The sequence below is a fragment of the Beta vulgaris genome, chromosome 2 (assembly GCF_026745355.1).
Source record: "Beta vulgaris subsp. vulgaris cultivar EL10 chromosome 2, EL10.2, whole genome shotgun sequence".
In the NCBI taxonomy this organism is placed as follows: domain Eukaryota; kingdom Viridiplantae; phylum Streptophyta; class Magnoliopsida; order Caryophyllales; family Amaranthaceae; genus Beta; species Beta vulgaris.
Genome location: NC_079203.1, coordinates 20,619,902 through 20,646,949, shown reverse-complemented (window position 1 = coordinate 20,646,949; position 27,048 = coordinate 20,619,902). Strand labels below are relative to the sequence as shown.

Below are 27,048 nucleotides of genomic sequence, written 5' to 3'. Positions count from 1 at the left end.
ATCCCTTTAACCTACCCAGAAATTCAATAATTCAACAATAAGAAGCTAATTTCCACAAATTTTACTGTAAATAAAAAAATCGAATTTCAAAAGTTAAATGAGGAAATACCTGCAATCGTCTTTTTTGTCTTCAAAAAATCGAATTTTCTGCACTACTGTCCCAATCGTAGTTAATCGTCTTTAATGGAGGCTAATCTAGTAGCTAATTTCTGAAATTAAAAAAGAAAGAAAGAAGAAGATGAAGAGATGAAGAGTGTAAGAGAGGAAGGAATGCCAGGCATTAATGGAGGTTAGAGAGGAAGGAGAGAGAGAGAAAAAGCATTAAACTGAGTTTGGGAGGGAATTAAAACCCACGTGAGTTTCACGTGCTTCAGGTTAACCTGTTTCTCAGGTTACCCATGGGTATGGTCCATCATAAGCTAATACCCCCCAAAATACGGTTTATTATATAATAACTAGTTATTAGGCCCGGGCTATGCCCCGGGTAAGAAAAACTTTCATTTATTAATATAACATTTTATGATAAGAACACTAAATACAACTTAGTCTAGTGGTTAAGACTTTAGTATATTTACTTGAGGTCTAGGGATCAAATCCTATACCATGCAATTTCTAAATTTTTTTAATGTACATGGATTACATGAACTAATACCATAGGGAGAGTGCCACGTGGCACATAGACGTTCTTTCGCACGCCTTTTAATATATCTCTATTATATAAGGGAAGGGGGGAGCAATGATGTCCTCTTTTGAAATACCTATTGTGCCCCCCTTCCCATTCTAAATTACAAATTCACTTACAAATCAAAGGGGGGTTTCAAACAAAAATATAAAAAATATAATTATAACAATCACTCACAAGTCAATGACTAAAATCATAAAATTGCATAATTTACGTTATGCAAATCACTAAAATGAGGAAACTTTATAAAAACTTAAAAATTCACTTACAAACTACAACCTATGAAAAATTGACTTGAAATCAAAGTGTCCACTTTTTTACAGTTTATGAAGTACTGTACTTAATTCAAAAAATCAACTAAAAAATTAAATATTAGAAATCATAAATAAATTCAATAAAATTTCTATTTTGTTCATAGAATTTAACTTTGAAAAGTAAAAAAAAAAAAACAAAAGGAATGGTGAGAGACTTAAGTGACAGAAACTAAACCAAGCAAATTTTACAACTAAAAACAATTATACTTTGTATGTCTAATGTTCAAATTTTGACTCTTATACCGAAGAAAATCGAATTTCTGTTTCGAAAAAAATTCAAGCTAAGCACGCATCGCGTGCAAAAAATTCTAGTTAGTATAGATTAAAAGCTGAGACCATTTTGAGCGGACCGGTAAAAGGTTGGATTATTACGGGCCATTTTTTTTTTTTTTTTTTTGTTTGGTTAAATGACCAAAATGCTATGAATATTGAATTGCCAAACCAATATGATATCCTGGATTTATCTTTTCTCATGGGGAATATGCCACCTTGAAAGTTGGAACTCTTTTCACAAAACTGTTTGACCTCGATTGAGGAGGACAAACTCTTTCCTCTGTTGCTCTACAGCCTCTACTCTCGCTCTCTCTCTCTCTCTCTCTCCTCTCCCCTCTGAAACGCATTAATAGGTGCCTAGAATTTTCGCTCTCCTCCCCCCACTCAAACGCGAAGAAGACGAAGAACGCTGCAACAAATCACGTAAGAGTGATTTTGATTTATTGATCTTTGCTGCTTTGATTCTTGAATGGCATTTTTGATTTTGACAAAATATTTTATGGGCATACACATGGATTCTGAGAAGATGATGAGAGGTGTTTCCCAAAATAGGAGAATTTTTATTTGGGGTTTAAATTTAGGAAAAAAGTTCATTGCTAAATCATGACATCATTTTTGACCTAAACTCAATAATTAACTATCATATTATGATAAATAGGAGCTCTAATTACATCAAAGATCCCAACTTTTTACCAAATATTGCTTGTGAGGCTGTTTCTGAATGAAGTGTTTGAGAAAATCATGGGTTTCAAGTGTAATTTGCTGCAATTATATCTGTTTGTATGTATGTACGCACTAGTACTACTATTTACTTGAACATATTATAAGAGAAATGCTCATCAACTTGGGTGAGCACTGTTTCAGTTTGAGCGACGGGAAAAAGAAGGTGAAAATGCCGGAGTCAACGACTTCTATAGACTATGTAATGGAGAAAGCTTCAGGCCCTCATTTCTCAGGCCTCCGTCTCTCTCCATCTTCTACTGCTACTACTTCTTCTCCTCGTGCTTCTGTATCCACTCCGTTCTCCGCTACTTTTGCTGATTCTGATCTTCCCAAACAACCCTTTGTCATCGGTAACTTTTCTAAGCCCTAACTGATCAAATCTTTCTCCTTCAGTTTCTTGATTACAGTTACTGGATTTTGAAATTATGTTGATGAATTTGATTCATTTTTATCTCTGATTCTGCAGGGGTATCAGGTGGTACGGCGTCAGGGAAAACTACTGTGTGTGACATGATAATTCAACAGCTTCATGATCACCGGGTTGTGCTCGTTAATCAGGTCAGGCTTAAGTTGATGTTTGTCCTATTTTGTTTTGATTATATTTTATATCATTACACTTCTTATACGACGACGTGAGAACAATGGAATTTAATTCATTTTTGTAAAAATGATTGCCCTTTTTAAGGTGTTTCATGGTAATCATTTTTTCTGAAAATGTAATCCTTTTTGGAATATTGGCCATACAAGGGAAAAATAGTTACACTTTAGCCAAAATGGATTATATGAAGTATTGGTTAAAAATGATTACTTCTTAGGGCGTTTGGTATGACTAATGGAAACGGAATGGAAAAGATTTGGATAAGGAGGGGAGATGTAAATAATTTTTGTTACCTTTAATAGTTGTTTGGTATCCTAGTGGAATGGAAACAATTGAGAGGCTTATGATTGATGAAGGAATTGTGGTTTGTTTCCACTAGTTTGATAAGGGTAACAAATGGGGGAATTGTGAATCCTTCCGGAAACGGTATTTGTTACTTAACACTCATACCAAACAATTAGAAATGGAAACACTTAACTGAATCCATTTCCTACTTCAAATTTTTCTATACCAAACACCCTCTTAGTGCTCTCACGTTCACGTATAAGAAGTGCTCTCACGGGAACTAGACGCATTGTGTTTTTGTCTCTTGTTTGATTGTTGGAATTGTTGAAAAGGATCGTAAGTTGGTTTTTATTAGTCTCTACTTTGCAGAGTGTAATTATTCGCTTTAATATTTACATATGTATATATGTATTGGTCTATTGGATAAACATTGTTGTAGGATTCGTTTTATCGCGGTTTGAATGCTGAAGAATTGGAATGTGTCCATGAGTATAACTTTGATCATCCTGGTAATGAGCTCTTACAACTCATATTATGTTCATTATGCTCTTTGACACCCAATGTGTTCATACTACGTTGTTTCAAAAGTTTGTTCATATTTCTGATGGTGCCTCTTATGTAGATGCTTTTGACACCGAGCAGCTTCTTGAGTGTGTTGGGAAACTTCAATCTGGACAATCTGTTCAAGTTCCAATTTATGATTTTAAGACACATCAGAGACGCACGGATACCTTTAGGCAGGTACTAAATGTTGCAATTTTGGGTTTGTAAGAATATGCAAAGATTTTCGAACAAGTTAATGAAGTCCTATATGTCATAGCCCTGTTATTATCATATATTGCCTAGTCAGCATTTCATACTTTGTGTGTATATGCCCATTTGATGGATATGCTTATTGATCATTTGCTTGATGTAACTGTAGAATTGGGATTGTTATGTTAGCTTTTGCGGGACAACTTAGAACTGACTTGCTCAAAAATTGTCACTTACGGTAATTCTTGATCATGTAATTCAGCGGCAGTACCTAGGTATTTTTGGCTAGATAAAATTTTGGGGATAATTCAGTTGTAAAGTTATTTGAAAGTGAAAAAACCCCGATTATTATCTCAATTTCCGAATACTTCACATTGATTGGTTGCATCATGGTCATGGTTTCAAGTTCTTTAAAAATTTTATGATCTATGATTCTTTTGTGGAAATTTGCCAACTTAACTCTAAGTAGTCAATAGTGGGTAATTTAGAATATCTTTTCTTGAATAGTGATGTCTCATTGATACTTGAGCTATTTTATGCAAATGTTACAATTTGATTTTTGTGGCTATATGATTATTTGATGTGGGTGGATGGGTGGAAAAGGATGCTTGGCGTGCAAGAAAGCTACTAGGCTTAACCCTAGTTAAGTTGGGAGAAGTCATACCTTTTGATGTTTTAGTAGGACTCCTACACGGTTTTACTAGTCCCTTGAGCCGTTGATTACGTGTGAAAATAAAGATGTATTATATTATTGTATGAAATGGTAGTCTACCGAGGAGCTTATTCCTTTTAAGGTTTAGTAATTCTGTTAGATTATTCTAGATTTTTTATCGCCTATATAAAGGGCTTTAGGTTGTTATTTTTGTCAATGCGTGATTGAGATTAAATAGTTAAAGATTTGTGATATAACTTATGAGAGTGGATGAGATGCTTATTCATGTAACCTATTGGGTTAGTGGAGCCTGTTAGTAGTTTATGGCTTCGTCTAATTATTACGTTCATGCAATAGTGTTTTTGTCATTGTATGACACATTGATGATGAGGTGGCATGATAGAAATTAGACAAGCGTGGTTGCGCATGGTATTTATGTCAAGTTCAACAACCTGTACCACAATTTTACATAAAGATATGACAGAGTAGCTGTCTTGTTTAGGAGATTAATTGATTAGAAAACTAGATATACGTTTTGGCTTGTATTATATTCTTTATAGGATTCTTGTTATATTTCTAGTAGGATTAGATTATTCTTAGTTGCTTATAAATATAGGATATAGGATAAGAATAATAGTTCGTGGAGGAAGCCATGATGACAGATGTTTGGGAAAACACGAGTTAGGACTTGGGGATTCGAGTTCTAGGGTGATTAGGTTAGACTGGAAGATCTCGGAAGCCTTGTAAGTTATCGAAACATACACAACATTGAAAATCTTAATGCATTGATTGGTGGTTTTTCTACCAGTTTCCATGTTAAATCTTTTTGTGTGCTCCTTATTTTGTTTTTTGTGTTATTTCCGCGTTATTATTGCTTCTGAATATATTATTAAGTATGCCGATCCTAACATAACCAAGTGTTTCTTGTTTGGTTTATTATTTGGTCCTTTTGATCATTAATTAGTTTAGATCCGTTTGACTCTAAATTAATACCCAATTTTTTTTTAAGTTCTTTTGATGTAAATTATTCATATCAGATTGACTATATCATGGGCATGATTTCGAGTTTTTAAAAATCTTTGTCATCCATGATCCTTTGATGAAATTTTCCTTTTTTTTGGACATAAACTCTATGAGTAGTCAATATTGTTTTATATGGAATTATTATTTTTGAATTGTAGGCCCTGTTCTTTTGGGCACAGTTTTAGTTCACTTCATCCCATTAGAACAAGGTCGTAATGATCCATCCTGTACCTATTCCTTTCCCTTGAAGAACTCTAAATTGAAATAACATTGTATTTTTCCAGGTTAATGCATCTGATGTGATAATCTTGGAAGGTATACTGGTGTTCCATGATCCACGTGTCAGGAACTTGATGAACATGAAGATTTTTGTCGATACAGGTGTTTAATGATATCTTTTTTCTTTTAAATTATTCCTTAAAGTTAGTGGCTTCATTGTCGTTGAAGCTTATTTACTGTTTGAAGTATCAACCTGAAATAGCTATACATGTTACTTGAACTGCAATTTTTTGTTTGTACTATAGATGACACCTTTTTGGGCCCTTTCCTGTTCTCAAACTGCAAATCTTCATTTGGATTACAGAAGATGACAAGTTCTTTTGGTTCCCTTCTGTGAACCATGTCTTTCTTGTAGATGCTGATGTGAGGCTTGCGCGCAGAATTAGGCGTGACACAGTTGAGAGGGGTAGGGACATAAATTCTGTTCTTGAACAGGCAAGGCATTTTCTTTGGTCATAGCTATCATATGTTGATATTTGTCACTTGTTTGGACAATAGCATTCCTTGTTTATTCTTGGTGGACTGCCTTTGTCAACCCTCTAGAGGTAATTCGAAGTGCTCATGCTGCAAATGCATCGGAGCTAAAGTTGATTTGACTCTAATAAATTTTCTTGAAGTAAAAGATGCATAGACTTTTTGTAAATTATTAAGTCTTTTGTCTACTTCTATTATGCTAATAAATGCCACTAACTTGCAGTATGCAAAATTTGTCAAGCCTGCTTTTGATGACTTTGTTCTACCATCAAAGAAATATGCCGATGTGATCATACCAAGAGGAGGTGATAACCATGTTGCAATTGATTTAATTGTACAACATATAAGCACAAAGCTTGGCCAGCACGATCTGTGCAAAGTATATCCCAACGTATATGTCATTCAATCAACTTTCCAGGTAGGATGATACTTCTCTTATTCCTTGTCTTTCCCTGAAGCTAGACTTTTAGTATCATGGAATTAACTTGTAATGAACTGATAATTTGAGCAGAAATATTAAGGAAGAAGATGATGATCTTTGATTGATAATAATGGAAATAACAGGAAATAAAGATAGATTATCAAGTTTTCGAGTGACTTGACACACTCCCAAAGCTAACAACTAAAATGAACTCTCCAATATTTTTCTTGATGATCTTTACTCTCCATAATCTCCTCTATTTATAGAGATACTTCCTCCCTAACTCCCTAGCTTATTCTTCAAGCTACTACTAAAACTAACTAATTATTACAATACCAAGAATACCCCTCTCCCTAGGTTGATTCATTACATTACCGGCCGCCCAAACATTCACCTTGTCCTCAAGGTGGATAGAAATTGGCACTCAATTCTCGGTCTAGGCAGTAGTGGTTTGTGTCATCTTCAAAGTACAGTTGGCATTGTTGTTTACTTTCCTCCTTGTTGGGAGTGGAGTGTAGCAGCTTCAGTGGCTCGCCCATGGTAGAATCATCCAGCAGCTTATCAAGGGGAAGGGTCTGTTTATGAGTGAAGTGGGTAGAATATGAAGTTGAAGGAGGAATGTGTGAGTTGCAAAAAATCGAAAAGAAATTAGGGGTGAAGGCTGTGACGGTGTTAGCACACAATTGGGTGGGAACAATAATAGCTAGGTTGGGTTTTAAAACTTGGGGTAACAGACCAAGATAAGGGTCACAAAGCCCACAGACTGGCTCAGTCCCATTTAAATCACAAGTGGAAAACTGGGTGGGCTTAGTAAGGATGGTTAGGTTTAAAGTGGACCTTACCTCACTTATAGTAATTGAGTCCCTTTTTTGCTTCTTTTTATTCCCACGTGGCAGATGTCTCCTTTGACTTTCATAATTGTTAGCTGGGTTGGTAGGAATGGACTTAGAAATAATAAACCTAGCCACAGGCCTTTTCTTATTAATAGAAAAATTGGGCTCAGAAGGATCAGGCCCAATTGTTTTAATGAACTTATCAAACCTTAGAATGACCTGAAAATCCATCACATTTTGCATGCCATGCTCCCTAAAATAGTGGTCCCAGCAGCCTGACTCATTGATGATGTCATCATTAAGCCTTTTTACAAGATTGCCCTTAGTACCCATTTCTGGATTCTTCTCCAGGACAACACCATCTCCAGTCCAATTGCTCGCATAGTTCATCCCTGAACCTCTTGCAAGCAGCTTTGAAACTGCCACTCTGCTCCGCCTGGGCCACCACCAGACCCGCATCCCACAAATGTGTCTTTGTCGTCTCTTCCTCCTCTTCTTCTCTTAACCCAAACAAAAATCAGACCACCCGCACAAACATTCAACCCACCAACATAGTCTCCATTACCTCCACCGGTAAATGCTCCAGTGAAGTCACCAGGCCTTCCACAAGATTCTCTTCTTCCACCCTCTTTTTCGAAAACTTCTCCACCATTGTGGTTGTGGGCGATGATGATTCGGCATCCACCGGTTTGTCCTCCTAGGCGACCACCTAAACCACCATATGATGCACCCTTCTTAGATTTCGCTTCTATTTCTTCTTCACGTGAGTGTTGAAAGTCATTGGTGGCTGTTTGGTCGGTTGTTTTCACCACCTCGTTCTCTTCCACCTCTGAATCTTTGTGGATGTCTTCATCCTCCATCTCTTTTCGAATAAGATTCAACTCCCTTTTGAGTGGAGCAACAGCGTCACTAATTATTTTCTTGAGGTCGTTTATTAGGTCTTGTTGAAATTTTTCAAAACCTTTCCTGATTATCTCATTCAAATCTGCAGCGAATTTCTTTGTCTCCTGCGAAGCAAACTCCATTGCAGATTTTTTTTTATTTTTTATTTTTTTTAAATCGAAAAATCAGCAACTTAACTTCCCTGAATCGAACTGCTCTGATACCATTTGTAATGAACTGATAATTTGAGCAGAAATATTAAGGAAGAAGATGATGATCTTTGATCGATAATAATGGAAATAACAGAACATAAAGATAGATTATCAAGTTTTCGAGTGACTTGACACACTCCCAAAGCTAACAACTAAAATGAACTCTCCAATATTTTTCTTGATGATCTTTTCTCTCCCTAATCTCCTCTATTTATAGAGATACTTCCTCCCTAACTCCCTAGCTTATTCTTCAAGCTACTACTAAAACTAACTAATTATTACAATACCAAGAATTCCCCTCTCCTTAGGTTGATTCATTACATAACTCTTATGATGGACGATTGCCATCTTGAAAAGTACAGGCATTGATATGGATCTGCCGATATGGATCAGTATGAGACTTAGAATTGAGATACCTAACACAATAATTTTGAAGGATATACTCCAAATACTATTGTCCTGGGATCATAGCCCCTGGTTATTGCATCTAATATGAGATGATCAAATCTTTATTTCATAATTAATTAAAAAAATATCTCAATCTGATAGAAGTACATCGTAATGCAGCAATGCAAATCAATCTACTAACTATAAAGATCTCTAACGTAAATTAGAATATTAGCAAATTGCACCAAATTTAGAAGAAAATAAAGACATGAAACTAAATCCAATATTTTATGCAAAATAAAGGAGTAGAAGAACATTAATACGAGGTTGTGGCAAAAACTATCGTAAGAATCAAAATTGAGCGAGAACTTCAATTTTTTAACGTTGGCATTCCCTCTAATTTCTATTCTATTGCTCTTATTATTGGGCTTATGTAACACTTGTTTAAGTATAGATTTGCCTAGGTGATTGTCCAATTAAAAGGGGTTCATTAAGAGGGGTTTTCAAGTTTATTTTTAAGCCTTTTCATTATAATCATAATGTAATATTTTAGACATCACTCATCTAAATGAAGGGTTTTGTTTCATTCACAAATTAATGAACTAGAATTTACTTTTTAAAGCATTTTGTTCATAAATTGTTATATATTTCGCTCTTTAAAACAAAGTATATGTAAGGGAAATTTTCCACATCTTTTTGGTTCATCATAACTTTAAAATTAGTATTACGAACTATCAACTATATCCTTTAATAAGTGGAGATGCATTCTAATTCTAGCTAATTTGAAATTAGTGAGATGCCTAAGAAAATAAGTGGTGTGTGGGTCAGGGATTCCCCAATATTTACACTTGTCGCCGTTTTTTCTTGTGAGCGACAATTATTAGATATGTAATGATAAGAATTTAGCTAACGAATCTTGAAAGTTTGAAAATGAAATTAAAGTTAATATTTACTCAAAAAATACAAAAGAATAAAATTATTGCACTACCGTTTTACCATAATGCATGTGGAAAGGCTTTTGAGGTAACACTTTAAAGTTTTGTTTTGAACATGGTTCAAAAATGCAATTTTGGTCGCGGAAACGGTTGCGGTTTCGGGGAACGAAACAAATATGTTGGTAGCAGACCATGTCATGGTTGTCGTGAATGTATTTGATATCATAGTACTTTTTGGGCCTTTTAATTTACTATGATTAGGCACTAGTATTTAATAAATTCTTTAACATAGCTCTTTCCTGATTTAGTAGTATAGTTAAAAAATCAAAAGTGCTAAATAAGTAAGTAGATAGAAGGAAAAAACAAAAAAAAAAACCCAATCAAATACTCCTTTGTCCTTTCCACCCCAAATAATTCAAAAAAGAAGTAAAAGTATAAAGTACTCCCTTTATCCCATATTAATCAATGCACTTCTCTTTTTGCGTCTGTTCCATACTAAAAGATACACTTCCTAAAATGGCAAGATTCCGTAAGTTTTATACTATTTCTCTCTTTATGGGAATCCTTAACAATGATAAAAGAAACAACTCTCACACTCATCCCTTAAAAAGTTAAGGTCCTAAAACCTAAACTACAATAAGAAAACCCCCCACTACGAACTACAAGTACCAATAGTAAAATAAGAAGTCAAATAAAACACTTAAACCTTTGCATGGGTCAAACCATATTAATAAATATGGGAGGGAGCTTAGTTTCAAAAAGCGCGCCTGGGCGCAAGGCGAGCTAAGGCGTGGGGAAAAAACGCATCCAATTGCTCACGCGAGGCGAACAACCAGAGGCGTGTAGAGGTGCGCGCTTTTGTGCGCCATTCTAGGAGGCGCAAGGCGCATGAGGCGGCTGCTTCTCGGTTCGAGGCGCGCGTGAAGGCTACATTCCTTCTTTTTCCTTTATTTTTTTTCATTTTCTACGTTTTTTAATATCAAAACAGTTCTTGCTTTGCTCGATATCACCTTGGTTGAAAACCCTTGAAATTCTTGTAAAAGAAAAGGAAACCCTAGAACTCGATGTTACTCACCTGTGCTCGCTGCTAGCTCCTGGTCGTCGCCAGTGGATCGCTGGTCCTCGCCGTTGGGTTGCGGATCCTCGCCGGTGGGTCGCGGGTCCTCGCTAGTAAGTCTCTGACTCTTTGCTCTTCTCTTCTTCGTCTTTTGCTTTCTTTCGTCTTCTCTCTTCGTCTTTTGTCTTTCTTTCTTCTTTCTTTTTTCGTTTCTTTATTTCTCCTTTACACATCTGTCATCTTTTTTTAGTTCTTTTTTTTCCCTTCTTCTTTTTATTTCTTCTTCACGTGTCTTTTATTTTGTCCTTCTTTCTTCTTTCTTTTCTTTATATCTTCTTTACACTTTTTTTTTTAGGCACTAAGTCTCATTTCTTCTATATTAGTCAGTGGGGGGGTGAGGCGCTGATTTATTTTTTTAAAAAAACATCTACATGCTTCTTTATTAAATTAGTTTTGATATATCATTTGATTGTAGCTTCTTTATTCAATTAGTTTTGAAAATTTTATTTCTTTTTTCTTTCTACATAGTGCTTTCACTTGTTGCGGTGTTCTATCGGTGAAATATGTTTTCTTATATTCTTTTATGGGTCTTTAATGTAAAATCTTTGTTATTTTAAGTATTGCAATGCTTCTATATTAGATTTCTAAGTTTTTTGGCACCAAAGTTGCGCCTCGCCTACGTGATGCTCGCTCCTCGGTGCGCCTTGCGCTTTTTAAAACTAAAGGAGGGAGTAACCAAATTCAGCCTTTGGTAACTCTTGCTACTTCTCTCCTCTCTCTATAGTTTCCTGAGAAATGGGTGGCAACTTTTACACCAACGATGAAATTTATACCTTTGCTCCTTACTCGACCTCCCGAGTATAAGCCTCAATCTCTCTATGAAAGAAATCACATCTTTCATCTTCAGTTGGCAGAACTAGGGTTTGCTTCCCTTGGGGATTTTTCGGTTAGGGGTAAATCTCGGTGTATTATAAAACAATTGTATCAATCAGTCGATTTACAACTGGGGCAAACAAGATTGATACAAGTGTATTTTAACACCATGATTTTGAGTTACAAAGTTATGTGATTCTTGTGGATGGTGGATAAGTTCTTATTTTCCAAATCACTATATGAGTTTAAAACTTTGGAACAGTTTGTATATTGTTTCACAAAAAGCAAGGTTAGAGAAGATTTTTTTTTGCATGTGGGGAGGGCTACAAGGCTGAGAAAATGGCATGCGAAGGCCTTCTGATATATACTTCCTCTTCCATTTTACTATAATTGTATCGTTTCACATTTTAAGAAGTTGCATATTAATTGCATCATTACCTTATTAGATAATGGGTTCCCTCTATCTCTCTCCTATCACAGAAGTCCCTTTTGCTTCTCTCCGTTTGACTCTCTTTATCTTTCTATCTCTCTCCTCATCACACGGGTTCCTGAATATGTATGCTAAACCCCAATGATCTAATCATAATGGAACAAAGGAAGTATATGCATAGGTTAATTAAGTTATAGTGTCCCATTGATGCAAACTCACATAGTTATACTTAATTTATAATTTGAATCATAAATCTCGTGAGTCATGACTTGCATTTTGTATGTGGTAACTTGGGCTTTTGATGGTCGAGTTTGGTGTTTAGTTAACAGATTAGGGAAAGGAGGTACCAGTTGAGAACTTTTGTCTAGCTAAATTCAAGTGGTTGATATTTTCGCTAGTGTACTATCTTGGAGTTGTTTGTCAAGGTACTGAAAGAAACTAAGCTAGATTGTACAAATGTCAGCTCGTTGCATTGTTTCTTTTTTCTGAATTTTCCCTTGTGAAATGGAGTGTTGGTTATTGTATCGCCCCAAAATAGTAGTCACCATTTCTACATTACTTTGTCCAAATCTAATGCTGCAATGTCTAACTTTATAAGTTAAATTTCTAGCATTTTAATTTCGATTATACTGATAATAATTCGAAGTAAAGACTACTGTAGCTTTATGATGATATAAAAACTTAATAGTGAGGCAAAATTGTGGCATTTTAGCTAAGGCCATGAAATGGGCCTCAAATCCAATGTGGCCTATTAGTTTTCTAGCTTTAGGTATGTTAACTTTCCAGGGGGTTTGGGAGTTTTTGTTCATTTGAGTTTTAATGTTAAGATTCTCATATTGTACAATATATACCAAAAAGTTGGAATTTCTGTAATTATATAATTTCTATAATACTATATTTGCCGTCTTCCTCTTTTCTTTGAATTACCATTTCTCGAGTTATTCTTTTGCTATGTAGTCTGCAACATAATATGTAAGATAGTATTATACATCAACTTTTAAAGATACTAAATTTAAATTACTGTATAAGAAATTAAGAATACTCTGGTTTGCAGTGTAAATTTATGTTTTTACTGCTTATACTGGAAAATGTTACAGATTAGGGGCATGCATACACTTATTCGAGACCGAGACATATCAAAGCATGATTTCGTTTTCTACTCAGATCGGCTTATTCGTCTGGTAACCCTCTGTGGTTAGTTTTACTGTATTCTAATTACTGGTATGGAATATTTTGCTCATATAAGTGTGCAATTACTGAAATCCAGGTTGTGGAGCATGGTCTTGGGCATTTGCCATTCACTGAGAAGCAAGTGGTGACTCCTACAGGTGTGTTAGGACACGTGCTGTTGAATTCTGTTGGTTGTAGTCCCATGTATTCTCTTTATGGGTTTTCTAGTTGTTCAATTGTTTCTTGAACTGGTAACAGAATATTTCGTTAGTTCTTATGCTATATTCACCCCTGATTTTTATGGCTTCCATACAAATCAAGACGTTTTTGTGTGATTGAGTTTTCAATTGAATGTTACCCTTTAATCATTTGTTGGCAAGATGACTTCTATTGTGTACTTTGGAGATGGTTTACAAGTGCTGGTGAGTAGCAGCTATGAACACCTTTTGTCTGTATATTTTAGAGAGTTACATGAGAATTGATCTGCTCTTGAAGCTAAAATGGTTAAATGGTTGCTTTTATCATTAAGTGTACTTTGCTGGAAGAATGAAGTACAAGTCACAAGTTAAAATTCTTAAAGAGGGAGATTCAACAATACTTCCTCCATTATAAAACAAATGCAACACTTTCCTTTTTGGGAATTTGCAAAATAAATGCAGCACTTCTATTTTGGTTAAAGAGTTGTCTTTACCTCATTCTTCATAACAGGGGTCCCTTTTTTTTTTTATCACTTTCTATATCTCTCCTCATCGCATGGGCTTCTTGATACTTATGGATCCCCCCTATGTTGATTAATTGGTGGTGTGGATTTTGATATGGATTGCTCTCTGACTTCATATTTCCTGTTAACTTCTCTTGCTTGTGTATTTCTTGTTTATGTACCTCAGGATCAGTATATACAGGGGTTGATTTCTGCAAGAAATTGTGTGGTGTATCAATTGTTAGAAGGTGAGGTTACTACAGGTATTTGCTATAGACATTCATGGATTTCATGATTAAATTCTTAAATATTTTTTACAAAAATTCTTTTCATATTTGTTGTCTTAACCTTCTTTTTTGCATTTTAAATGAAGTGTGGTGTCCAATGAATGCGTGTCGTGTGATATAAGTAATACTCGAATGGAGTTGCAGACTTGTAAATATGACAGATGCACAAGTTTTACTTGTTTGTGTATGATGATGGATTTCCTGCTGATTTGACACAGATACAGTGGTTGCCAGTAGTCTTTTTTTTGTCTCATAGCTGCAACATGAATATTTCTTCCTTGTGCACATACTGACTTTCAAATACTGTAGTGGTGAAAGCATGGAAAATGCATTGCGTGCATGTTGCAAGGGAATAAAGATTGGCAAAATTCTTATACATCGGGATGGAGACAATGGGAAACAGGTTGATTCATACTTATTAGTAGCTGTATGGTGTAATTTCTGTAGATTTTACAAGCCCTTGATTCTAGTTATGATTTTTACAGAAGCTATATTTTTATTATGCAGCTTATATATGAGAAGCTACCAAAGGATATATCGGAACGACATGTTTTGCTTTTAGATCCTGTCCTTGCCACAGGTATTTATATTTTATACTCCCTCTGTTTTTTTTATTTGCTACATTGTGGTTTTGGGAAATGAACCACTAGCTTTGACCGGTTGTTTTAATTTTTTTACAAGTAAAAATATAGTCATGTGTGGTCTTGTTAGATTCATCTCGATGTGTAGATTTATAATATCAATTTTTGTAATTTTTACTCAAATGAAATAAGAGATATTAGGGGTTAAAAAACGTCTTGAAAACCGTACAACAATAATGTAGAAAATAAAAAGAAGCAGAGGGAGTAATAATAAGTTGGCGAGGTTTTAGATATCGATGTGAATTAGCAGTACATATCTAGACATAACATAGCATTTTCTTTACCTATTTTTCCAAACTTCTGTGGGAGCCTAATCTCTATTATATAAGGGAAGGAGGAAGCAATGGTGTCCTTTTTTGAAATGCCTATTTTGCCCCCCTTCCCTTTCTAAATTACAAAAGGAATGTCAAAATCAAAATCGGCACTCAAAGAAAATTACCGAAAATTAATTTACAACACTCACTCACAAATCACTTAAAAGAAGAAACTTCACAAATCACTCATACAATTGAGAAAATCACGTTATAAAAATCACGCAAATCGCTCAAATAATCAGGAAACTTTATTAAAACTAATTAAAATTAAAATACAAACTAAAACTACTAACCTATAACGTCAATACATACAAAAACATTTACAAAAATTTACTTACAAATCACCATTCTCAAGAATCATTCACAATTAATGGTGGGCTATGATAAAAAAATAGAGGTGTATTTGTAGTGAAATCAGTTAGAAGTTAGATAAGGAAAAAAATTATTTACTTTTTTTATAGTGTTTCCCTATGTTGCTCAGACACGGATACGGGTGTCGTGTCCAAGTAGGGATCGGAGGATCCGACACTCTAGTCCCAAAATTTGAGGGATACGGCGATACGGTCAAAAGAGTGTCTTGACCAATTTTCTAGACACGGGTATCTGAAAAGTGTCGGAAAAAAATTGGATACTTGAGATGTTTTTCAAAAAATACATTTATTTTGAAATTGAAAATTAAAATAAATAATAAAGAGTAACAAGTTTTTTAGTACGAGATAGCATAAAAAAAATACTTTAGTTATATAAACTTGTGTTCAATTAACGTATCTCTAATATAATGTTACTTATGCCCGTAAAAAAAAAATATAATGTTACTTATGAGTTATGACAGCTTTTTTTTTAAGGCCCAACTATACCTAGCCCACTTTAATGCTTTCTTTAAAACCCTAGTTGGTAAAACTTTAAGAAAAAATAAAAAAGAAAAAAAAATAAAGAAAAGGGGGAGGGGCACATCCACGTAATTAGAAACTGACTGGATTAAATGAAAAAAAAAGAGAGGAAGACAGAGAAAGAAAATGTCGGGGGCTAGGGAAAGAAAGAGAAAAACACCGCCGCCGACCGCCGCCGACTTCCTTTGCCGGGGATCTGACAACACCATCTGGCTCGGAATTCTTGCTAGAACCAAAGCCCCATGGTAATTTGTCCTAGTATAAGCATTTTCCTCTTCAATTTCCAGATCTAGGTTTTCGAATCAACCCTAGATCTGTGATTTTTCATCTTCTTTTCTTTCCTCCTCTCTCTCTCGGTTCCTCTAGTGTCGACCCTTGAAGAGTATATTCGACACTTACTCCGACACGGGACTCGACACCTTTTCCAGGCGTGTCGCGCGTCGTGTCGCGTGTCGTGTCGAGTCGATACGCGATACTCCGGCCTGGAGAGGGTGTCGGAGTAACATAGGTGTTTCCTATATATAATAAAATTTTTATATATATTTGGACCTATCTTTTTCTATTATATACTAGCAATTAATTATCAAGGTAAAAAGGTTTATGTAAAATATCATTCAAGAATTAAAGTACAACATATCTCTATTATATAAGGGAAGGGGGGAGCTATGGTGTCCCCGAAGAAAGAGACTATGTTACCCCTTTCCCATTCTAAATTACAAATTTACTTACAAATCGAAGGGGGCATCAAATAAAAATACCAAAAATATAATTATAACAATCACTCACAAACTACAACCTATGAAAAAATTGACTTGAAATCAAAGTGTCCACTTTCTTTACAATTTCTGAAGTACTGTACTTAATTCAAAAATTAACTAAAAAATTATAATATTAGAAATCTTAAATAAATTCAATAAAATTTCTATTTTGTTCATAGAATTTAACTTTCAAAAGTAAAAAAAAAAAACAAAAAGAATGGTGAGAGACTTAAGTGACAGAAACTAAACCAATCAAATTTTGCAACTAAAAACAATTATACTTCGTATGTTTAATGGTCAAAATTTCGACTCTTATACCGAAGAAAATTGAGTTTCTGTTTTGAAAAAAAAATTCAAGTACGCATGGTGTGCAAAAAATTATAGTATTAGAAAAATGGAAGCAACCTGATCTGATAAGAACAAGCTATGATCTATATCTGTTCTTTTCAGTGGATAGCTGTTAAGATAACTGTCTTCTAATGATTGTCTTGAAGAAACCAAATTTTTACTCTATTTTTTAGGGGTAATGAATTAATAACTAGTTGGCCCGGGAAATGCCCTGGATAATTTTATTTACTAATGTGAGTTTAGATTTTATATCATTACAAATTAATCTTGAAACATCATATTTTGTGATTCTTGCAGTAGTGTAATAGATTAACTTGAACCAATTAGCCATCTTCTATTACTAAGAAAATTCGGATCCTAATTTAATGGGACAATCACCAAACTAAAACCTTTGTTTATCTATTTTTGGTTAAAGCCAAACTAAAACCTTTCAACAATAAAGAATGAAAGTCAATTTGATACACACTTGTAGAATTGTAGTTAAAAAACACATGTAGCTTTTATAGTATCCATTTTCTGTTACCGATCTACCAAATATGTTCAAAAATTTAATTAAACATGATGATGGAAGCTAAACATAATACGATTGATAGTTATTTGAAAAGAACGGTACTCATGCTTTAGACTAAAGGAGTCATCATACTTGAAAAAAAGATTCATCATAATTTTTTTTTATTCAATAATTTAGTTTTGGGCTTTAAGATACGAAATTGTCATTTTGGGGTAATGGGATCTGATTGTGAGTTTTCTATGTGTTATCATTAATTGCGGGGTGTAGGTTATCTTGCCTCTAAATACTTTTTTTCCCCACAAAGACCAATAATGGGTTCGAGTCCTTCCAGAGTTCATACACATCTTTATTGTTTACTTTGTGTCATTTGTTTGGGAGGGGGTACATGGGACCAAATGACAATTCTTTGCACTGGGTTATATATATATATATATATATATATATATATATATATATATATATATATATAACGACACGAATTCTGAATAGAATATCAAATCACTTAATTGACCAAAAAGCCACTTCAACCTCTAATTAGCAATCACTTAATTCAATGGTTACACTTCACTTTTTGGCACTATATAAATTCACCATAGACCATCATTTGGCTCTATACATAAGAAAAAATATAGTCATGTGGAGTCTTGTCTGATCTGTTTCAATATGTATTTTCGGAATATCAACTTTTTATGATTTTTAACAAATACATAATTAGAGATTAATGCTCAAAATTTTACACCAGCAAGCGTGAGAAATCGAAGTGTAACTATTAAATAAGAATAAAGGAAATATGAAACTGCTACTTTGCAGATGCCAATTTTTTTTTATAACTCTGGTAGAGGTTTGATTGATTCAAAATATTATTCATTATGAATCTGCCCTTAGTTTATTTTCTAAACATTATAACTGATAGACAAATGGATATTTTTGAAGGTAATTCTGCTTGCCAGGCAATTGAGTTACTGATACAGAAGGGAGTTCCTGAAGCCCACATTGTTTTTCTGAACCTCATTTCAGTGAGTTTACTTCTACAACTAAAATCAGCTTTTGTTTCTTGAAAGCCCTCTGCATGTGTACTAATATTTCACAATTGGTTTGGTTAACTTAAGGCACCTGAAGGCATTCATTGTGTTTGCAAGCGGTACCCGTCCTTGAAGATTGTCACCTCAGAGATTGATGATGCGTTGAACGACGAATTTCGTGTCATACCTGGTCTGGGAGAATTTGGTGATCGTTATTTTGGTACTGATGATTGAAGATTCATTATGATAGCCTAATGGGTTTATTCTTTTGTGTATCTGCTGATACACAGCTGTTGATGAGCTCTGTTGAGATTTTAGGATATACTTCCTCCGTTTCTTTTTACTTGCAACGGTTTGACTTTTGCACTATTCACCAACTCTACTTAGTTTATGTTTGGTGATTTATAGTTAAGGAAAAACATATTCATGTGGGATCTTATTAGATTCGTCTGAATGTATATTTTCCGAATATATACTTTTTATAATTTTTATTTATCGGTAATTAAACTTACGGATTATTGAAATTATGCATTGGCAAGCGTGAAAGTCAAACTGTTGCAAGTAAAAAGAAACAGAGGAAGTACATATTAGTATCCAATAATGTAACTCTAAAATATGCTAGAGTACTTGAACGACATTCTTGAGAGAGCTCAAAAAGGCATTACCACATTGACAAATGCTTAATGCTACTTTCTTATTGTAATGAAGTGCTGTCTTATCTCTGATACAAGGTTGCGGGATAGTGAGAGTTTTGCTCTGGTACTAGCACGAAAAAGGCAAAAGCCATGGCTTATGCACAATTCTTCGGCATCATAGCTTTGTGAAGCCTAAATTTTTTTTTTTTTTTTTACATCGAGAAATCTTGCATTAAACAACAAAGTACAACCTATTTCTAATACAATCAAACATAAAACAAAGAAACACCTAAAGGAGCTTTAGGAGCTCGTACATGCTCTAAAAAACAGAAACAAATAAAAACAAAAGACAGTTGTATATTAAGTAAGGAGTCATCGGTCGATGAATGTGCTGGTGGAGTCAAAAATCTGATAACGGATGGAAGTGGTAGGATAAGCGAATGTCGATCACGTTTCGGACACCGAGCAACGAATGGTGAGCGATCCCAACGAGCATCTATCGCTTGGGATTCTTGGCTCATCAGCTGTTGAAGAGTCACATTCAGATGTGACTCATGACTCTCTCGAGAGTATTTGAGGTTTCTCCTTTAGGTAGGAGAAACTAGGCGTGTTGAAATCCACCAGATGTAACTGGGGTGCCGCCTGTAAATTTGAATTTTTCATGACAATGACCATTAAGATCATTGTCAAGCTAAAATGAGAGCTAAACATTGCGAGCTCTCGAAAACACCTCTGGCTTTAGGAATGGGAAAACACATATCCGAATTGTAGACACCGATCATTGCCTCGACCACCGTCACACTTCTCATCCTTGCGATTCACAGGATCTGATGAGGTTGCTAGTAACTCATCAAGTGGTGATCATGAGGTGTTGCTTGCTAAAGGAATGGGGGAAAGCCAAGGAAGGTTTAGTGAAGCACATGGTCCGAGTTTGGAAGTTGCAAGGGTGTGCATGGTGGTCACAATACAGTGCTAACCACTGTGCCATGGAAAGTTGAGGTATTAAGTCTCCTAGTTCTGTTAGGAGAAGTTAATACTTAGTCTACTTAGTCTCTTAGTTCTGTTAGGAGAATACTAGTCCATGTTGGATTAGTAGTAAGAGCCTTTAAAGTCCTTGTTATGTTTGGAGTCTTAGGAGTCATGGTTTTGCCTACGTTCTTAAAACGGTGGATTTTACGTGACTCATTAGTGTTAGGAGTCTAGGACTTAGAGACATGTTCTAAGCCTATTAGGGTTATGTTTATTTTCCTATAAATAGCTTAGATTGTACATTATTTTACAAACGAAATAATATCAAGAGTTTAACTAAGTTTATGCATCAAATTGGCGACGGGATTGTTCTGCTTGTTTGATTAATTTGCCGAGGGGTTTTCTTGTGAGTTTCCAAGTAAATTTTCGAAGAGTTTGTGAGTGTTGTGAGTATTCCAATACTAGCAGATTTTAACCCTTAGTTTAGTATCAAGAACCGAGTTCTTAAAACTTAACTAAACGTTTCAAAGAATAGAGTATTCTTCTTTGATTCACTATCTTTCGAGTTGTAAGGTGTAAGATCACTTCTTCACGTTACACATCAATTGGTATCAGAGCAAAGGCATGGTTTTAAGGGATTTGGACGTGCCAAAGTTGGAGATTTTAGTCCAAGAAGGAGCCTAGAGGTACGAGGAGCATTCGAGCAGTTTTTCGAGCAACGTTCGGGGGTTTCTTGGTGTTTCTTGGTGGATCTTGGTGGTTCTTGGTGCTTGATACTTGATCATCATGGGAGACAACAACCAAGACAGGATTAATGAGTTGTTTCAACAACAACTTGCAGCCATGCAACAAGTCTTGGCCACGTTAACCGTGAGTGTACTAGGCAAAGACAAGGAAGGAAGAACGATGGTGGTGCGAGTGATCGAGGGATGAAGATTGACATCAATGATTTGTGGCACCTTAGATCCTGAGTTATACATGGAGTGGGAGGAATCCATTGAAAGATTCTTTGAGTATAGGGAAACACCGGATGAGAAACAATTTTCAATTGCCAAGTTAAAACTAACCAAACACGCTGCTATTTGGTTGGAGGGTATTCAAGCTCAAAGAAGGAGGGATGGTAAAGGAAAGATTCAATCTTGGCCAAAGCTTAAGACGCACCTAAGAAGAAGGTTTGTCCCTACCAACTTTAAACAAACCTTGTATGTAAAGTGGAGCACTTTGAAGCAAGGGTTTGGAGTGTAAGACTACATCAAGGAGTTCGAAAGACTAGCCATTGTATGTGAGATTGAGGAAAGGAGGAGCAAAAGTTGGGACGGTTTTGGCAGGACTTAACAATGACATATATGAAAAGGTTGAAGTACATCCCTATATCACATATGACGAGGCATGCAATTTAGCCATGAAATTTGATAAGCATAGGAAGAAGGAGAAAGGGACTACAACATATGAGAAGGGTAGTAGTTCGAAGTTCAAGGGAACCTATGGGGGAACAAAAGAAGGGAGTTTGAGTGTGAAAACACCTAACCCTAGAGGACTTGAAGGAGATAAAGGGAAACAATTGGCTGTGGGAGGTGGTGACCTTTCCAAGATCAAGTGTTTCAAGTGTCAAGGACACAACCACTACAAGAGGGATTGTCCTAACCCTAGGGCACTCACCATCATGGAGATCCAAGCCATAGGCATCCAAGTCTTCACTGATGAGGAGGACGAGAAGGTTGAGGAGAAAGTGGATCTAGTAGAGAGCAGTGATGAAGAAGCCGAAAAGTGTGGACCAGAGGAGGAGAGAAGTCTCATATTGAGAAGAGCCATGCATATTCAAGAGCCAATCAACCGGAGCAAAGGGAGAATATCTTCCAAACTAAGTGTAGGGTGAATGGAGAATTGTGCAACTTGATTATTGATGGAGGAGTATGACTAATGCTGTATCTAAGGAGTTGGTGGAGAAGTTGAGCCTAAAAACCACTCGACACCCTAGTCCCTACAAACTAAGGTGGTTGGATGAGCAAGGCACTTCAGTGAGGAAACAAGCGTTAGTAGGGTTCCAAATAGGGTCCTATAGGGACGAGATTTTGTGTGATGTCTTGAAGATGGATGCATGCCATATCCTCTTAGGGAGACCATGTCAATATGATAGACAATCTAAGCACAATGGGGTAACTAATGTGTACACCATTAGGAAGGATGGAGTGAAAAAGGAATTGATTCCTTTACCCCCCTGCAAGACACAACCCTCCTATGACAAGCAAACCGAAGGAGACTCTTTTGGTAGGAAGAAAGGTGATGGAGAGGGAGATTATTGATGAAGGAGAACCTTGTTACATGCTATTTAGCAAAGAAGTGGTGGAAGGGTTAACAAACAAGAGTCCTAAACTGGCCAAGCTATTGTTGGAGTTTGAGGATGTTTTTCCGGAAGATTACCACCTGGATTACCACCAATACGTGGATTGAACATCAAATAGACCTCATACCAGGGGCACCAATCCCAAACAAACCTTCATATAGAGAAAATCCAGAGGAGACCAAGGAGTTGCAAAGGCAGATAGGGGAGTTAATGGAGAGGGGATACGTGAAGGAGAGCATGAGCCCTTGTGCTGTACCTACATTGTTGGTGCCTAAAAAGGATGGAACATGGAGAATGTGTATTGATAGTAGGGCAGTGAATCACATTACTATCAAATATAGGTTTCCAATCCCTAGGCTAGATGACATGCTGGATGAGTTATGTGGCGCCAAATTATTTTCTAAGGTAGACCTTAGAAGTGGTTACCACCAAATAAGGATGAAGGAAGGGGATGAATGGAAGACGGCGTTCAAAACTAAGTGTTGTATAATATGAGCACTATAAGAGGGGAGGGGGGTGAATTATAGTGAGAGAATAAACTATACTTTTTGTGGAATTAAAAGTAAACTTGGGAACAAACAATGGGAACACGAGAGATTTTACGAGGAAAAACTTCCTAGGCCTAGTAGGAAGAAACAACCTCGACCACAAGGGATTTTAAACAACTTTCCACTATAATAGGCCAAAACAACTCTGATTACAACCTATTACTTTTCTCTCGATTCTCAACTTAAGTCACTCAACTCAAGTTCCCAACGACAGTTCCCAACAACTGACGTTTTCTCTCAAACTTCACTCGAAGTTCTCTTTCTCTTTTCTTTCTTGCTTCACTCAAAGCTTTCTCACACTTACAAGAGTTCACTCAAACCCTTTTTCTCAAAAATACACTTTGTAAAACAATGGAAGAGTAATAAACTCGATTAATGTAAGTATGAATTCTCTTAAGGAAAGGCACTGACACTTTAGATAACTTAAGACAAATTAACTAAGTCAGACACAATTTTCTCAAATGAATTAGGCGCCTATTTATAGACATTAAGACAAGACATGATTTCCACTAACTTAGACCATTATCACATGTTCTCCATGATTTTAATTAATTAATTAAATTAAATTAATTATTCATGTCATGTAAGACATCCACTAATCCACTACTTCACTTCATAGAAGCAGTAACATATTACGTGGTTTTGCAAACTTGGAGAATAATTAACTTATTTAATTAATAAATACTTGGAGGATAATTAACTATAAGCCACTAAATCCACTAACTCATAAACTGTAGCAGTAAACTTTAGGCGTGTAATCTAGAATTTAGGAAATAAATAAATAAAAATCTTTAGCTAGTTTTTAGGAAAAATATCTTTTTCAAAATCTTTTATAAAACCGGAAAACAGTTTTTTTATTTAAAAATCCGAAACATTTAAAAACCGGAAATATATATTTTCGAAAACTAAATCTTTTAAATAAAATATAAAGATAAAATATATATTTTAAAAAGATAAGATTTGAAAATCAGTTAATTTTAAAATCAGAAAATCTTTTAAAATCTTTTCCTAACAAACTTAAACTAACTTCCTAAAATATGGATCTTAGTCAAATATCCCTAAAAACTCTAACAACTATATTGGGACACAATTACTTAGGCGCACAATATTAGTCACTTAGAAGTTCCTAAATTAGTTTTAAAGTCTTGTTCCCTAATTATTAAGTCTTGTTCCTAAGCCTTGTTCCTATAGTGCCAGGTCTGTTCCTTTCATGGGAACAGAACCAAGTTCCTTTGAGAATTCACCACGAACTTAATAAAGCTTTACTCAACCTTAACAAGAAGATTAATAAATACCCTAATGTATTCTAATCTTCATTCCATGCTTGATTCTTCATTTCTCGAACATCTTTACTTCGATCTTGATTAATTCTCCGCTTTAATCTTCAATCAAGTATTCTCTTAGCTCGAGCATGAATTACCTTGCAATAACATAAATAAATATACTATGTCTTTTGTGGTTAGGTCATCTTCAAAACTCAAGGGTCAACAATTTCCCCCTTTTTGAAGATGCAACAAAAGGCATATACTAAAATAATATCATAAGTCATATAAAAAATTTTAACAAAGTATGTAACCAAGTTAAATTAAGTATTATAGACTCGTTATTTTATTTTGTAAAGTCGAAATATGAGAACATAATCATGAAAAAAAAATTTACTCTGATTTGCCTTATCTTTCCCCCTTTGGCATCTTCAAAAACATAGTCCACGATTTAAAAAGATGAATATTATTCACTAAACACATCACACCACCAAACTTGTAAGAAATAAGTTGGTTAGTATAAGCAAATAAAGCATTCAACTCTCAAAAACCGCAATCCAAGAATATTAGCCATTCATTTAGACGCACACATGCAAAAAGATCAAACTTAGAATTAAGCAAAAAAGTTCCATTGTAGCATGATTAAAGGAGAAGGATAGAAAAGACAAATATTAAACAAAGTTCATGTTCCCACACAAAAAAAACAACTAAATAGAAAAGTTTATATTTAGGAGAGGGAGGTTGTTCTACTTCTTCCACCACATCATGAAGCTTTGCCATCACTTCTTGATGATTTTCGGCCAATGTATCATTTCCCTTGAGCACAATGTCTTCCAACTTCAACAATCTGAGTTCATGCTTGAAGGAGGAAGAAAGTTCACCAAGCCGAGCCATATTCTTGTTGTCCATCCAAGGCTTTGTCAACTTTGCTCATAACCCCTTTTACCAACCCATTTAAATCCTTAGCTTCCGTAGCAAACTCCATCATTGCTTCCGAATGACCCATAACCAAGGAAAACAAAGAATCCAACCTTCTAGCATGAGCTAGAGTATATGTAGACCAATGGTAGGATTTTGAGAAGACGAGGGAGCTTGAGAAGGATTGGGTTGCGGTTTGTTCCTTAGGTTTGGGAACAGCAGGTTGTTCCTCTAGAATGGGAACAACCTGTTTCCTTAGCTTTAGGAACAGAACAGGAGGGTTTTGAGGTAGAGGGAGGGATAGGATCAATTTGTGGTGCTAGGGTAGAGGGTGAGGCAGATTTTTGTGGAGATGGAGGAAAAGGAGGATTGGTTTCCATGGGAACAGGAGTCGGTTCCCTAGAAGGAGGTAGGTTAGATTCATAATCTTCCCTATCAATCACCTTACTTCATCTTCCTCAAATTTCTTCGGCATCAAGAAAGGAAAATTAAGCACTTTCATTTTTGAACCCTTTGACTAGCTCTAGTGCTTTCAACCGGTTTCACCACCTCATCAACCACCTTCTTCCCTTTCTTCTTATTCTTCTTTTCTTTTTCAATTTTCTTTTCTTTTTGATTTTTCTTTTCTTTTCTTTTCTTTTTCGTTTTCTTCTTTTCAACTTCTTTTTCTTCTTCTTCTTTTTCCACTTCATCATCCACATCATCATCCTCATCATCATCAAGATTAGCCTCCCTTAATAACTTCTCCATTCACAACACAAACATTTAAGTTATTCAAGGCACGCACATTAACATATTTCCCGTGGAACACCATGGACTGAGTTCCCGAAATTTTCACTTTAAACTTAAGTAGAATTTCGGTTACTAAGCTCCATACCAACAACAAATCCATTTTCAATGCAATGACTCAAATGTTGAATCATTAAAGAGGAAAGTTTATGTGTTGTGAGAGCAAACAATGAATGTAAATTAAATCCAACATGCTAACTTGAGCACGTTTGGAAGAGACGAGGCAATAAAGCTTTCTTGAGGATGTGAAAAAAATTTTGTGATAAGGGGAAAGAAGATTATGATCAAGAAATGTTTTTTTTCCCTTTGATCAAAAGAGATTCCGAAAATGGATAGGACCACGTTGTTTCTTGAAATAAACATCGTTCCTCTCACGGGAACACCAAGCATTTACCCAAATTTTAGCATTAAAATCAATTTGAGTTCCTTTACCAAGTGGAACAATTTCCTTCTTCATCCATGGAAAAGTTTTCACAAAATTCTCCATCAATTTAGGAATAAACTATTTCCATAACATTTCACAAAAAGATTTTCCCAACCTTGAAACTTAATCATATTAAGAATTGACGAAATTTACTCTTTTGCACCAAGAAACATCAATAAAAAGTCCATGCACATACCTAGTTCGTGGAATTTTTTCGAACAACCGAGTTGTTCCTCTCTCGGGAACATCTGATTCCCCCTCACTTGTTGCATGAGCTTCTTCAACCTCCATTTCAACCGTTCTTCTTTCTTCCTTTTCCTTAGAATTCTTGATGAAGAATTGGGAGAAATATCCATGGGTGTTGGTGATTCAATTTTAGTGGAGAAGGAGAGGGTTTTTCGGCTTTGTGGGAGGAGAGAGAGTGAGAAGTGT

The 27,048-nt window shown here is 35.4% G+C and overlaps 1 protein-coding gene across 1 annotated transcript; it reads left to right on the top strand.

Moving 5' to 3' along the window:
• Nucleotides 1-1,448: 1,448 nt before the first annotated feature.
• On the top strand, nucleotides 1,449-19,238 carry LOC104887061 (uridine/cytidine kinase UKL1, chloroplastic). Its single transcript, XM_048638734.2, has 15 exons — nucleotides 1,449-1,692; nucleotides 2,134-2,342; nucleotides 2,459-2,550; nucleotides 3,315-3,384; nucleotides 3,498-3,616; nucleotides 5,588-5,684; nucleotides 5,938-6,017; nucleotides 6,280-6,474; nucleotides 13,184-13,267; nucleotides 13,354-13,414; nucleotides 14,144-14,204; nucleotides 14,553-14,646; nucleotides 14,751-14,823; nucleotides 18,639-18,721; nucleotides 18,815-19,238. Exons 2-15 carry the CDS (start codon nucleotides 2,162-2,164, stop codon nucleotides 18,959-18,961), a joined length of 1,437 nt encoding a protein of 478 aa, XP_048494691.1. The 5' UTR covers nucleotides 1,449-1,692; nucleotides 2,134-2,161; the 3' UTR covers nucleotides 18,962-19,238.
• Nucleotides 19,239-27,048: the final 7,810 nt, after the last annotated feature.